General features: G+C 48.8%; 1 protein-coding gene across 6 annotated transcripts in view; it reads right to left on the bottom strand.

Moving 5' to 3' along the window:
- ACAD9 (acyl-CoA dehydrogenase family member 9) overlaps positions 1–13683 on the bottom strand; it is a 47635-nt gene extending 33952 nt beyond the window's left edge. For 2 of the 6 annotated variants that reach the window (XM_024983043.2, XM_059879873.1), the window contains exons 1-2: positions 13465–13683; positions 8592–8685 (exon numbers count right to left, since the gene is read on the bottom strand). In XM_024983043.2, coding sequence (XP_024838811.1) covers positions 8592–8685; positions 13465–13611 — 241 coding nt within the window. In that variant the 5' untranslated portion in view covers positions 13612–13683. 6 annotated transcript variants of the gene reach the window in all.
- Between the last annotated feature and the right edge of the window lie 2180 nt (positions 13684–15863).

Raw genomic sequence — 15863 nt, 5'->3', positions numbered from 1 at the left:
GAACACACGGAACACTCTAGAACTGGCCACATCCTAGGGCACAAAACAAATGCGAAGGACAATTACATGCCCACAAACTCGACAACCTCAGTTCAAAAGCATACAGACTATCTCAAGCATCTTTTCTGACCACGATGACATGAAACTAGAAATCAACCAAAGGAAAAGAAACGAAGAAAAACAACTACATGGAGACCAAATAACACGCTGCTGGAAACCAAATGGGTCAAAGAGGAAATCATAAAGGAAATTACAAAACAGCTGAGACAAATGACAAGGGAAATAAAACCACACAAAATCTATGGGACACAGCAAAAACACTGCTTAGAGCAAAGTTCACAGCAATACAGGCCTTCCTCTCAAAACAAGAAAAGCCTCAGGTAAACAACCGAACCAAAAACAATCTAACCTAAAAGAATTAGAAAAAGAAGAACCAAAAAAACCTAAAGTCAGCAGAAGATAGAAAATAATAAAGACCAGGGAGGAAATAAAGCAGAATCTAAAGACACAACAGGGGAAAAGTCAATAAAACCAAGACCTGGTTCTCTGAAAGGGCACACAGAATAGGGAAACCTCTGGTCAGGCTCGTCAAGAAGAAGAGAGAGAAAATCCAAACAAACACAATAAGAAATGAAGAATGAGAAATTTCAACTGGCGCTGCAGAAATAAGAGGGAAAACACTAAGCGAATGCTATGGGCCATTACACGCCCACGAAGCTCACAACCTAGAATGGACAACTTTCTAGAAACATCAAAACTAAATCAAAAAACAGATAGTACGAACAGAGCAATGACCAGAACTGAAACAAAATCTATAAAAACAAACAAAGGTCCAGGACCAGATGGCTTCACAGGTAAATTCTGCTGCCAAACATGCAAAGAACTTGTACCAATTCTTCTCTCTCTTCTAAAGATTGAAGAGGGACCACTCCAAAGACATTCTACGAAGCCACCATCACCCAGATAACAAATCACCACCAAGGAAAGAAAATTATAGGCCAGTATCTTTGACGAATATAGATGCAAAAACCCACCTAAAGAGACAAAACATCTATACTCAGAAAACTTTGAGACACTCAGGAAAGAAATCAAGGATGACACAGCAGATGGAGAGACACACCATGCTGTGGAGCTGGAAGAATCAATATTACAAAAATGAGTGCACTACCCAAAGCAACCTGCAAATTCAGTGTAAAGTCTATCAAACTACCAATGGCTTTTTTCACGGAATTAGAGCAATAAATTTTGCAATTTGTAAGGAAACGCAAAAGACCCCGAATGGCTAAAGGACTCTTAAGAAAGAAAAATGGAGGTGGAGGAACCAGGCTTCTAGACCTCAGATTATACTACAAAGTTACAGTAATCAAGACAATATGGTACTGGCACAAAAACAAAAATATATATTAATGTAGGACAGAAAGTCCAGAGAAAAGCTCACACACTTATGGTCACCTGATTTATGACAAAGGAGGCAAGAATATATACCATGGAGAAAAGACGGCCTCTTCAATAAGTGGTGCTAGGAAAACTGGACAGCTACATGTGAAAGAATGAAACCAGGACACTTCCTAACACCACACACAAAGATAAACCCAAATGGACTAAAAACCTAAATGTAAGACTGGATACTATAGAACTCTTTTAGGAAAATACAGGAAAAACACTCTTAGATACTAATCACAGCAAGATTTTTTCTGACCTACTCCTTAGAGTAATAAAAACAAAAATAAAGAAATGGGATCTAGTTAAACTTGAAAGTGTCTGCAGAGCAAAGGAAACCATAAAGAAAACGAAAAGACAATCCTTAGAATGGAAGAAAATATTTGCAAATAAAGCAACTGACGGATCAATCTCCAAAATATAGAAGCTATTCACACAGCTCAGTATCAAAAAATCAAACGCCCAATGAAACAATGAGCAGAAACCTAAGTAGACATTTCTCTAAAGAAGATGTACAGAGAGCCAAGAAACACATGAAAAGATGCTCAACATCAGTAATTATTAGAGAGATGCACATCTACAGAAATCTGGAGGATGCAAGACCACAACGAGGTGTCCCTTCACGGCAGTCAGAACGGCCACCACCAAAAACTCTACAAAAAAATAAAAGCTGGAGAGGACGTGGAGAAAAAGGAAGCCACGTACAGTGTTGGTAGGAATGCAGATAGATAGAGCCACTCTGAACAGCATGGTGGGCCCTTAGAAACTAAACAGTAATACCATATGATCCAGCAATCCCACTCGTGGGCATAAACCCTGAGAAAATCTTAATTCAAAAAGACACACGTGCCCCAGCGTTCACTACAGCACTATTTACAACAGCCAGGACATGGAAGCAACCTGGATGTCCATCAGCGGATCAATGGAGAAAGAAGGCGTGGCACATGTACACAGCGGAATATTACTCAGCCACAGAAAGCAGTGAAACGGGGTCATGTGTGGTGACGTGGAGGGATCTAGAGGCTGTGATACAGCGTGAAGTGAATCAGAAAGAGGAAAACAAACATCGGGATTAACGCATAGATTAATATGCAGAATCTAGAAAAACGGTACAGATCAGATCAGATCAGTCGCTCAGTTGTGTCCGACTCTTTGCAACCCCATGAATCGCAGCACGCCAGGCCTCCCTGTCCATCACCAACTCCTGGAGTTCACTCAGACTCACGTCCATCGAGTCAGTGATGCCATCCAGCCATCTCATCCTCTGTTGTCCCCTTCTCCTCTTGCCCCCCAATCCCTCCCAGCATTAGAGTCTTCTCGAATGAGTCAACTCTTCGCATGAGGTGGCCAAAGTACTGGAGTTTCAGCTTTAGCATCATTCCTTCCAAAGAAATCCCAGGGCTGATCTCTTTCAGAATGGACTGGTTGGATCTCCTTGCAGTCCAAGGGACTCTCAAGAGTCTTCTCCAACACCACAGTTCAAAAGCATCAATTCTTCAGTGCTCAGCCTTCTTCACAGTCCAACTCTCACATCCATACATGACCACAGGAAAAACCATAGCCTTGACTAGACGGACCTTTGTTGGCAGAGTAACGTCTCTGCTTTTGAATATGCTATCTAGGTTGGTCATAACTTTCCTTCCAAGGAGTAAGCGTCTTTTAATTTCATGGCTGCAGTCACCACCTGCAGTGATTTTGGATCCCAGAAAAATAAAGTCTGACACTGTTTCCACTGTTTCCCCATCTATTTCCCATGAAGTGATGGGACCGGATGCCATGATCTTCATTTTCTGAATGTTGAGCTTTAAGCCAACTTTTTCACTCTCCACTTTCACTTTCATCAAGAGGCTTTTGAGTTCCTCTTCACTTTCTGCCATAAGGGTGGTGTCATCTGCATATCTGAGGTTATTGATATTTCTCCCGGCAATCTTGATTCCAGCTTGTGCTTCTTCCAGTCCCACGTTTCTCATGATGTACTCTGCATGTAAGTTAAATAAACAGGGTGACAATACACAGCCTTGACGTACTCCTTTTCCTATTTGGAACCAGTCTGTTGTTCCATGTCCAGTTCTAACTGTTGCTTCCTGACCTGCATACAAATTTCTCAAGAGGCAGATCAGGTGGTCTGGTATTCCCATCTCTTTCAGGATTTTCCATAGTTTATTGTGATCCACACAGTCAAAGGCTTTGGCATAGTCAATAAAGCAGAAATAGATGTTTTTCTGGAACTCTCTTGCTTTTCCCATGATCCAGCGGATGTTGGCAATTTGATCTCTGGTTTCTCTGCCTTTTCTAAAACCAGCTTGAACATCAGAAAGTTCACAGTTCGCATACTGCTGAAGCCTGGCTTGGAGAATTTTGAGCATTACTTTACTAGTGTGTGAGATGAGTGCAATTGTGCGGTAGTTTGAGCATTCTTTGGCATTGCCTTTCTTTGGGATTGGAAAGAAAAACGGACCTTTTCCAGTCTTGTGGCCACTGCTGAGTTTTCCAAATTTGCTGGCATATTGAGTGCAGCACTTTCACAGCATCATCTTTCAGGATCTGGAATAGCTCAACTGGAATTCTATCACCTCCACTAGCTTTGTTCATAGTGATGTTTTCTAAGGCCCACTTGACTTCACATTCCAGGATGTCTGGCTCTAGGTGAGTAATCACACCATCGTGATTATCTGTGTCGTGAAGAGCTTTTTTGTACAGTTCTTCTGTGTATTCTTGCCATCTCTTCTTAATATCTTCTGCTTCTGTTAGGTCCATACCATTTCTATCCTTTATCAAGCTCATCTTTGCATGAAATGTTCCTTTGGTATGTCTGTTTTCTTGAAGAGATCTCTAGTCATTCCTATTCTACTGTTTTCCTCTATTTCTTTGCATTGATCACTGAAGAAGGCTTTCTCATCTCTTCTTGCTATTCTTTGGAACTCTGCATTCAGATGTGTATATCTTTCCTTTTCTCCTTTGCTTTTCGCTTCTCTTCTTTTCACAGCTATTTGTAAGGCCTCCCCAGACAGCCATTTTGCTTTTTTGCATTTCTTCTCCATGGGGATGGTCTTGATCCCTGTCTCCTGTACAATGTCACGAACCTCATTCCATAGTTCATCAGGCACTCTATCAGATCTAGGCCCTTAAATCTATTTCTCACTTCCACTGTATAACCATAAGGGATTTGATTTAGGTCATACCTGAATGGTCTAGTGGTTTTCCCTACTTTCTTCAATTTAAGTCTGAATTTGGCAATAAGGAGTTCATGGTCTGAGCCACAGTCAGCTCCTGGTCTTGTTTTTGTTGACTGTATAGAGCTTCTCCATCTTTGGCTGCAAAGAATATAATCAATCTGATTTTGGTGTTGACCATCTGGTGATGTCCATGTATAGAGTCTTCTCTTGTGTTGTTGGAAGAGGGTGTTTGTTATGACCAGTTCATTTTCTTGGCAAAACTCTATTAGTCTTTGCCTTGCTTCATTCCATATTCCAAGGCCAAATTTGCCTGTTACTCCAGGTGTTTCTTGACTTCCTACTTTGGCATTCCAGTCCCCTATAATGAAAAGGACATCTTTTTTGGGTGTTAGTTCTAAAAGGTCTTGTAGGTCTTCATAGAACCATTCAACTTCAGCTTCTTCAGCGTTACTGGTTGGGGCATAGACTTGGATTACTGTGATATTGAATGGTTTGCCTTGGAAACGAACAGAGATCATTCTGTCATTTTTGAGACTGCATCCAAGTACTGCAGAGATGAAGACGTGGAGAATGGGCACATGGACAAAGAGGGGACAGGACAGTGAGACAAACCAGGAGGTTAGGATTGACACGCACACCGCATGGAAAACAGCTGGTGGGAGCTGCTGACCAGCGCAGGAGGCTCAGCTGGCCGATGCTCTGATGACCCGGAGGGGTGGGGCGGGGCGGGGCGGGGTCCAAGAGGGAGGGGTGTGTGCACACCTGTGGCTGTCCATCGCGTTGTGTAGCAGAGACTGACGCAGCACTGTAAAGCCATTATACTCCTGTTTAAAAAGAAATGCGGGAAACCCAAACAACTTATTCTTTTATCTTAAAAACATTATGAAAACTTAGACTGTAGTAACAGAATATGTATCCTGGGTATTAGAAAGCATTTAAAACAGAAGAGATAAAATATGGAGGGTTGTAAACTTGGCAAGTGATACATTTCTTAGGGCTTCCCTGACAGCTCAGTTGGTTAAGAATCTGCCCGCAATGCGGGCGATCTGGGTTCGATCCCTGGGTCGGGAAGATCCCCTGGAGAAGGGAAAGGCTGCCCACTCCAGTATCCGGGCCTGGAGAATCCTGTGGACTGTATAGTCCATGGGGTTGCACAGAGTCAGACGCGGCTGAGCAACTTTCAGGCTGTATCATTCTGTTTTAAACCACCACCATAGTTTCCTCTGTTGCTACATTTCTTTTGGGCTTCTCTCATAGCTCAGTCGGTAAATGCAATGCAGAAGACCCAGGTTTGATCCCTGGGTTAGGAAGATCCCCTGGAGAAGGAAATGGCAACCCACTCCAGTATTCTTGCCTGGAGAATCCCACGGACAGAAGGGCCTGGCGGGCTGCAGTCCATGGTGCTGCAAGAGTCGGACACGACTGGGCGACTAAACCACCACCACATTTCTCATGCATAGTTTGGAAATGATCTTGTTTTACCCCAATAAACAGTGACTCTATTACTACTGCCAAAAAAGAAAAGTGGGCAGAAGGCCTGAATAGACATTTCTTCAGGGAAGACATCCGACGGCCAAGAGGCAGATCAGAAGATGCTCAACATCACTAATTACTGCTGCTGAGTCACTTCAGTCGTGTCCGACTCTGTGCGACCCCATAGATGGCAGCCCCCCAGGCTCCCCCGTCCCTGGGATTCTCCAGGCAAGAACACTGGAGTGGGTTGCCCTTTCCTTCTCCAATGCATGAAAGTGAAAAGTGAAAGTGAAGTCGCTCAGCTGTGTCTGACTCTTATCGACCCCATGGACTGCAGCCCACCAGGCTCCTCCGTCCATGGGGTTTTCCAGGCAAGAGTACTGGAGTGGGGTGCCATTGCCTTCTCACTAATTACTAGAGAAATGCAAATCAAAAGTACAACGAGGTACCACCTCAGTGGTCAGAATGTGTATGCGTGCTTGTGCTCAATCATGTCTGAGTCTTTGCAACTCTTTGGACTGCAGCTCACCAGGCTCCTCTGTCCGTGGGGTTTTCCAAGCAAGAACACTGGACCGGGTTGCCATTTCCTTCTCCAGGGGATCTTTCCTACCCAGGGATTGAACCTGTGTCTCTTGCGTTGAAGGCAGACTCTTTACCCACTGAGCCATCAGGGAAGCCCACCGGGCAGAATGGCCTCATTGAATAGTCTACTAATAATAAATCCTGGAGAAGGTGTGCAGAAAAGGGAACTCTCCTACACTGTTGGTGGGAATGTAAATTGGTGCAGCTGCTAGGGGAAATGGTATGGAGGTTCCTCAGAAAACTAAAGATAGAATTCCCATAGGACCTAGCAATCCCACACTTGGGGATATACCTCAACAAAACTATAATTCAAAAAGATACACGCACCACTATCTCCATAGCAGCACTGTTCACAACCGCTGAGACGGGGGAACAACCTAAATGTCCATCCACAGATGAGTGGATAAAGAAGGTGTGGCCCCCGCACACACTATGGAATACTACTCAGCCACAAAAAGTGAAACGATGCCATTTACAACATGAATGCAACTAGGTTATCATACTAAGTCAGCCAGAGAGTGGAAGACAAACACCATGCTATCACTTACACGTGGAATCGGAACAGGACACACAGGAACCTACCTACGAAAGGGAAACAGAATCGGACACAGAGACAGAGGCATGGCTGCGAGGGGGAGCGGGGGAGGCAGGGGGGGGAGGCTGGGTTAGTGGACGCAAGCTGGAAATGCAGGACGGATAAACCACAAGGTCCTCACGCATAACACAGGGAGACGGTCAATATCCCGTGGTAAATCATAATGGAAAAAATATTTAAAAAGAACATCTGTATGTGTACAGCTGAGTCACTTCGCTGTATAGCAGAGACCGGCACAATACTGAAATCAAGTATATTTCAATTAAAAAACAGAGAGAGAGAGACCTCACTGACAGAGCAGGCCGACTCACAGACACAGGAAACAATCCTATGGTTACCAGAGCCGGGGAGGAGAGAGAAATGAGGAGGTTGAGACTAACATATACACACTATATACGAAATAACCAACGACCTGCCACACAGCCTGGGGACTATACTCAGTATTTTGTAACGAGTTATGAGGGAAAAGGATCTTTAAAAGTATATTATGTTGCTGTCAATCTGTCCTCACTCAAACACTTGGGGGCTCCCGTAGGCAGAGGACGCTGCCCCCGCCGAGGGCCGAGAGCCCTGCGGTCCACACGGGTGCCTCCAATCTGAGGTCTGGCCCCCCGATCCTCCCTGCTGCCTAACAAGCTAAGTCACAGAAATCGTGAGGAAGCCTTCAGAAACACCGACAGCAATCTGACACTGCCACAGCCCAGCGTGTGACTGACGGGCTGGGATGTCACACGTTTTGCTTTGCTTTTTATTTCATTTTTCTAATTGCTCATTTTTATTGTATTTTACAGTCAGTCTGCAACAGTGTGGAAATGCTAAAGTGGTCCTTCACCACAGACACATTCAGAAGCAATGAACTAGACAGCTTATGATTAAAGAGCAGTTGGGACGATCTTTTAAGCAAAACACGCCAAGAGCAGCGTTTTTCTGAGTAACGTACACTGCTTCTACTGCTGCTGCTGAGCCGCTTCAGTCGTGTCCGACTCTGTGCGACCTACTAAGTATCAAAGCGTTCCCAGGGCTTCCCTGGTGTTCTGGTGGGTAAGAATCTGCCCTGCGATGCAGGGGACACCAGTTCGATCCCTGGCCTAGGACCATCACAGCTACTGAGCCTTGCTCCACAATGCAGAGAAGCCGCGGCAGTGAGAAGCCTGCAGGCTGCAATCAGGGAGGAGTCCCGGGCTCCGCAACTGCAGGAAGGCCTGCATGAGGCAACAAAGAGCCAGGCAGCCAGAAGGACACAAACAAACATTTGTTAAAAACACAGACACCGAAGCACCACCCTGAAAATGGAGAGCTGTACAGATACAAAGAACCCTACGTACCTTCTTCGGTGAAGAATTTTTCTACAGGTCCCAGAAACTGATTAATCTCATTAAGTTCATCTCGGCTAACCTCTGGAAACGGGAAAGCTTCTTTCTGAAAACGAGGAACACACAGTAAAAATGTAACTGTGGGTGACCTTCCACAGCGGTCATGTCAGTCAGCAGGGAAGGGAAAGGACACGCCAGCGTCCCCATTGGCGGGCCGAGCTTTCCGTGCCGAGGGGACCGGACAGCAAACTTCAGCAGGAGCTCAGGACACAAGACCTGTGTCAGACTCCACCACCTCGGCCCAGCCTCCTCCCTGACCCAGATTACCCCCGATTCTGATCAGCTTTCCTTACTAAGAAGTGACGAGGACTGTCCTATGGAACAGGGAACCTGGGCTAACGTTCCAGCCCCGCGTGGCCCCTGCTGTGCAGCTTACTAACTGGGCGTTCTTAGTTGGACCCCTCCACCCGTCCCCAGGGCCATTTTCTCACCCAGAAAACGCGGGTGGCCTCTGTGAGGACCATGGGAGGTCATGGACGAGATGTCACCTTAGTTACTTCCTGAGCTTCAAAATGCTGCCGCTGACAAAAACGTACCGTGGTCGCAAGGTCTGACTTCTTGGCGGGCTGCCACGCAGCTGCTTGCTCCAAGACCTGCCCCTCCCGTCCGATGACCCCTGACCCTGCTGCCTGGGCTGAGCGTGCCAGTGGGCAGGGCCACCAGAGGCCCCGCTGAGGAGCCACATCAGCCTGAACGCAGCCCTGACTGACGCTTTGGAGCTCGGCATCAGCTTCTCCCGTTACAGGTGACGCCTCAGAAGGCAGCTGTGGGGCTCAATCGAGATGGTGTGTCCTAAACATGCAGTGACTGACCGGGGAGCGGCCAGGGCTTCCACCCAAGCCTGGATTCCTGAGGCCTTCGTTCTGTGTCGCCTGAAATTATCCCACTGAGATCTCAGCCCCTCTGGCTTTTGGGCGCCGCCCTCCCCTTCAGCTGCCAGCACGACCTGACTTTCTGGATTTGACCAGCGCCTGCTGAAAAATGACGTCCCAGCCCCAAAGCTGCACCCAGGAGCCCAGCCTCTCCTCACAGCACCTCTCAACAGGTGGCTGGAGAAAATTCTTGAGAGGAGTCCTGTCTCCTCCCTCCAGCCCACAGGCTGTCAAGTCTGTTTTCTCCTCTTGGGCCCCCTGTACAAGTGAAGGGTGGATTCCACGCCAAAACTGAGAGCTGACTTACAAGGAATCCCTGCCTCCAGGCCACCTTTGACCCCTCAGGGGGTCTGGAAGGAAATCAGGCTGAGCTGTCGTCACTCAGCAGCCACTAAGAACAAAGCTGGCTCTTTAGCTGAATACAGAAGCTGTGCCCACTGCACTGGCCTGCACAGCCTCATGGGCTCACCTGGGCTGGCTACAACGGTTGCATTAGAAGAAGAAGACTCTGGAATCAGTCAGCAGCCAAGTGAGAAAAGAGAACAGAGTGGGCCCAGTTGGGCCTAAACTCCAAACAAAAGAGAACCCGCCAGGAGACAGGTCTCAGAGTATGTGAGAACGAATCTCTGACGGGAATATTCAGAGTCTGAATGGGCTGCTTCCTGGGTGCTGGGTTCAATTCCATTTGCAATTTTCAAGTTTTTGAAACCAGTGCAACTGGTTTTTCCAATTATTCCACATGTGTAGAAAGCACATATGTAACGCAGATGAAAGCCAAGCTGCTCCTGGCCGCGGCTGTGAATGGGGAGAAGAGTCACCCAGATCCCTCCCACGGGTTCCCGCAGGACACCCGCGGCATTCTCAGAACACTCTGAGGGCAGGGGGACAACGGCGTGATCATGAAGGTCTCCTTCCAGTTTGAGATTCCAAGCAGCTCTGCTGCCATGTTGCTGCTCAAACCCCAACAATGCTGACAGAGATCGTGTCGGCCCGAATCAGGGCAGTACCAGCCCAAGTGCTGAAAAGCTGTCAGATTCTAAATGGAACCTGCAAGTAGAGAAGCTGTCAGATTAGATTCTGAGTGGATTATGAGAACAAGAGGCACCCCCAGGGATCTGACCCTGAAATGGAGCAGGACCCTCTGCTCTTGCCCTACCATATCCTCAGCTGCCTTTGTCTGTGGAAATGCTGAAGCCAAAGAATAAGTTTAGTCAGAGAAGTGAGAAAATGCAGAAAGAAGGGAATACAGTCAAAGGAGACCAAATAATAATAAAGTAGTCACTAAGCATATTCAAAGACCTTTAGTTCCTTCTCAACGGCTACAGATAATATTCTGAGCCATATCCTGTGGGCTGTCTTATAGATATTGAAGCCTCCACCTGGCGGAAGAAGTTAACTTCATGATGACTAGACTATAGCCATGACATAAGCTGCTATAATTTCGAGAACTGGCCTCATGGAAATGGGAACTGACCCTGGAACTGAAGACTAACTGTACTTAAAACAATCAAGAAGATGCTGGTCAGTTCACCATGACCAATTTCAAGATGACTGTCAGAGCGGCCTGTGCTGTTCCTGTTCGTAATCCCCTCCCTCAGGCTATAAAAGCTCTTGCCTGCAGCTGGGGCAGGGGAAGAGTCAGCTTTTGGACAGGGCCCCGCACCTCCAACCCTGGCTGTCAGCATCCAAAATACAGCAAACTTTCCTTCCCATCCATCTGGGCTCTTTACTGACTTCTGAGAGGTGAGCAGCCGGACCTCACTTTCAGTTACAACCTGAACAAGTGGAACGGTAGAGTCACCACCATCTCCAATAAGATGACCAGAGGCAAAAGCAGGATCGGGTGGAGAGACCAGGAACTCAGATTTGGATGGGCTAGACAGGCGATGCCTAGTAACACCCAAGTGCAGCTTTTGACTGGAAAGGTAGATATACAGAGAGACTGGAGCTCAGGGGAGAAGTCGCACCTGGAGAAATAAATGTGCACCTTCAGGATACGGATGGCATGGCACTAAATTAGATCATCAGACGAATGGTTAGAGATGAGAAGACTACACACAGACTGAGCCTGCACAATTCCCACTCCAGCCGAGTTGCTCAGAAACGCTGGCCAATGTTTAGATGTCAAAGAGCCAAGAGGAATCGATGCCCTTGAGCAGCTAAGAAGGCCTGGGGGTCTAGCTGGCCTTTGCTAAGAGCGGAGGGTTCTGCCATTGTGATGCAGAGAATGTAGCCACCTGTGGGAAGGAGGTAAGTGTGGAGGCGGAACTTCTTACCTAAATGGGTGCATTTTCTCCATAAACAAGAAGCAAGGCCAGCAGGTGACAGCAAAGGGGGAGATGGTGCTAAAGGTTTGGAGAAAGGGAGCATAAAACACGCGTGTTCTTTCTTCCCTGCGCTGCTGGGACACACGAGTTCCCAGGACAGCGCCACACAGCCCCAGGTTCGGGGGAAACGGCTTCCCTAACTTTTAACAGCCTAGCTTCGCACTTTTTAGCAGGGCAAACCATTCCAGTCTGGGTGTCTGCGCCTGTAATGCCTGACAACCTTAAAGAACGCTCTAGAGAAACCAAGGAATAACTCCTAAAGTAGTACGGAATCAGCCAACATCGCAGCCAAGCTCAGACATTTCTCTTTGGTTTTCTGGCTACCTGTAGGAGGGGACAAAGACTGCTTTTACTATTTCCTGTGAGAGCAGGGAGCTACTTCACAGGACTGGTCAGCCCAAGCTCACAGCGCAGTGTTGCAGCCAGCACTGACTCCTCAATCTGCGGTCTCTTACATCTGCCCCACGTGCGGCAGATGAATAAAGCATTTGCACGCACATACAATCTCACTGGGGCTTCCCAACACACACACACACACACACACACACACACACTCTGTCTCGGTGTGCAAGGCAGAGCACACCGCGTGCTCCGCTTTAAGGCTGAAAGACCTGGCACGCACATACAATCTCACTGGGGCTTCCCAACACACACACACACACACACACACACACACACTCTGTCTCGGTGTGCAAGGCAGAGCACACCGCGTGCTCCGCTTTAAGGCTGAAAGACCTGGCACGCACATACAATCTCACTGGGGCTTCCCAACACACACACACACACACACACACACACTCTGTCTCGGTGTGCAAGGCAGAGCACACCGCGTGCTCCGCTTTAAGGCTGAAAGACCTGGCACGCACATACAATCTCACTGGGGCTTCCCAACACACACACACACACACACACACACACACACACACACACACTCTGTCTCGGTGTGCAAGGCAGAGCACACCGCGTGCTCCGCTTTAAGGCTGAAAGACCTGGCACGCACATACAATCTCACTGGGGCTTCCCAACACACACACACACACACACACACACACACACTCTGTCTCGGTGTGCAAGGCAGAGCACACCGCGTGCTCCGCTTTAAGGCTGAAAGACCTGGCACTGACTCCTCAATCTGCGGTCTCTTACATCTGCCCCACGTGCGGCAGATGAATAAAGCATTTGCACGCACATACAATCTCACTGGGGCTTCCCAACACACACACACACACACACACACACACACACACACACACACTCTGTCTCGGTGTGCAAGGCAGAGCACACCGCGTGCTCCGCTTTAAGGCTGAAAGACCTGGGGCTCAAAGTCACAGAGCCGAGGTCGAGTCCAGGTCTTCTGACTGGAAGAGGCTGGTGAGTGCTCAGCAACCAAGTGGCTACCACTCCCGCCGGGCGGGCACTTCGGGGCCGGGACGCTGAGCGGAGGGTCACTGAGCGCCCACCTCAGCCAGGGTCTCCCGAAGCAGGAGCACGCGGCTCCTCAGAGCCGGGGGGCCGGCACGCCCGCCCTCAGGTGCGTTTCTGACGGCCTGTGGGAGCTCTGGAGCGGGGTCCACGCGCCCCTCCGCGAAAACCGCAGAAGGCTGGGAGACCCCGGCGCCGCCTCACCTTCCGGATCTTGCCCAGGAAGAGCTCCTTGGCGAAAGCTCGGCTCGGCGGACTGGTGAGCAGCGGGCGCCGGATCACGGTGAAGGCCGCTGGGGCGCGGCAGAAGCGCGCCGCCACCGAGCACAAGAAGAGCCCACAGCCGCTCATGCTGCCCGCGAAGTCGCTCTTGCTGCTGCTGCTGCTGCCGCCTCCCTGCCGCCTCAATCTCGCGCCGCCGATGACGCCATCCGCCCGCGCCGCCCCCACCCCCGCCTCGGCCGCCAATGCGCCTGCGCGGCCTCCGGCTTCGGCCCCGGGCGGCTCGCGGATTGGACGGCGGCGGCGGCGGGGGGCGGGGCACCGCAGTCAAACACCCGCGGCCTTTGCCAAAGGCGGTCATAAGCTGGGGCTGCAGCGACCTAGTGAGGCTGCAGAGTTGGGGACGGGGGCCTCCCTGGTGGTCTCGCGGTTCTCTTCCTGCCAACGCAGAGGACGTGGGTTAATAGATCGCTGGCTCGGGGAAGATCCCCCCCCACACACACACACAAGCCTAGGGGCCACTGAGGCACAGCTCCTGAGCCACAGCTCCTGAAGCCCCTGCGCCTGGCACCCAGTGCTCCGCCACGAGGGAAGCCGCCGCACTGAGAAAGCCCGGCACGCAGGCAAGAGTAGCCTGCTCTCCCCAGCTAGAGAAGGTTTTCAAGAAACAACAGAGGCTCAGCACAGCCAAAAAATAAACATGAAACAATGTTTTAAATAGAAATAAGTTTAAAACCGTTTTAAAAGCGGAGGTGGGGGAAATTCACGATATTGGTTATCTCTCTGAAGGGCGTGCGCATACGGGTTACAGTTCTTGTTTTAAGTCAATGGTCTGTTCACGAAGATTCCTTTGGTTTCGCTTCATAGCTTACGTGTATGTCACACATTTGGGAGATGGAGGAAAAGGAAAGGGGTGTTGCACCAGAAAGAAGCCTGGACGAGACCCTGTAGTTACTATGTCCCTGGAAAACCCCAGCCTGAAGGTGGCGAGGGACAGAACGGGGGAGGGGCGCCCCACACACACCCAGCAATGCCCTAAAGGCCTTCCTTATATTGGAAATGCTTTCTGCCTCCATCAGAACTCAAAGAATAAGGAGAAGTGCTTTCATCTGAACGTGCTGTGCCAGGCCCAGTAAAAGATGGACTTGTTTGGGTAAACACTTCATGATGAAGCCATACTCCTTTTCGGGAGGGACTGGAACTCACTGTCATTTAAACCACATGTCATGAAACCACACAACTGGTGTCAGAACTTACTGAAGCTCGGGTTCACAGAAAGAAGTCTGGTCACAGAAAGAAGTCAACGAGAGGCAAAGTGATAGGCAAAGAGTGAGTCTGTTAGCAAAGGACACGTGTGAGAGACACAAGGGAGCACAGCCCCAAGAGACAGGAGGGCTACATCTTCATCACCTAAGAAAAAGTGGCGAGGGAGGACAACCTTCCTCCTCATTCTTGGGCAGCCATCAAGGCTTAGCATCATTAGTTCCTCCTTAGAGTCTACATGGTCTAACCGGGACTGTCCTGGCTTCCCTGGTGGTCTCGCGGTTCTCTTCCTGCCAACGCAGAGGACGTGGGTTACTAGATTGCTGGCTCGGGGAAGACCCCCCACACACACATGCCTAGGGACCACTAAGGCACAACTGCTGAGCCACAGCTACTGAAGCTGTTTATTTATTTTATAAATAAATCATATATATATATTAGCAAAAGTGTGGTAACATAGTCTAAAATGTGGCAGTTCATCTCAGGTCTCAGCAGAACGCCCCCCTTCATCTAGTTTCTTTCCCCTTTCACCTGTATTTCTGTCTCAGCTGAATGCAAAAATGCTACTCTTAAAGGAACGTTAACTCTCACTCTTCATGGAACAGGATTCAGATCCCGTATCTTTTGTCTTGTGTTTTAACTCTCAGGGTGTGTGGCCTGAGTGTGCCTGGCACTTGGATGCACTGGATCTTCCTCCAAAGTAGAATGTAGATTTTTGTTAGGTTACTGGGTTCTTTTCTTGAGTGGTTATTAGCGTGTAACAGTCTCCCGAACGCCCTTAAAATTCTCTGTCTTTAACCCTCCAGTGAGATTTCTAAACTGACTATCCTACTCTACCCTTATCAGTGACATACCATCGGGGGGGGGGGGGGGGGAAGAGTTCAGAAACATCCTTGGTTGCAAAATGCCTGCCCTTGCAGCGACTTCTGCAATATCATCCATTTTTGTCTTTAACTTGTGAAGCCTTGTCGCTTGGGTTCTTCATGGCGGTCAATATTCACCAGCGTCAGCGCTCAGCTTCTCAAGGAGGCACTTGGTAACGACGGCCTGTGAACCACCTCGGCAGGTGAGACGAGCAAACAACAAAAAACGGACGCTGCTGGCTTTTAACTTTGAGC

Source organism: Bos taurus, chromosome 22, assembly GCF_002263795.3.
Source record: "Bos taurus isolate L1 Dominette 01449 registration number 42190680 breed Hereford chromosome 22, ARS-UCD2.0, whole genome shotgun sequence".
NCBI classification, from domain to species: domain Eukaryota; kingdom Metazoa; phylum Chordata; class Mammalia; order Artiodactyla; family Bovidae; genus Bos; species Bos taurus.
This window is presented reverse-complemented; position numbering and strand designations above follow the sequence as displayed.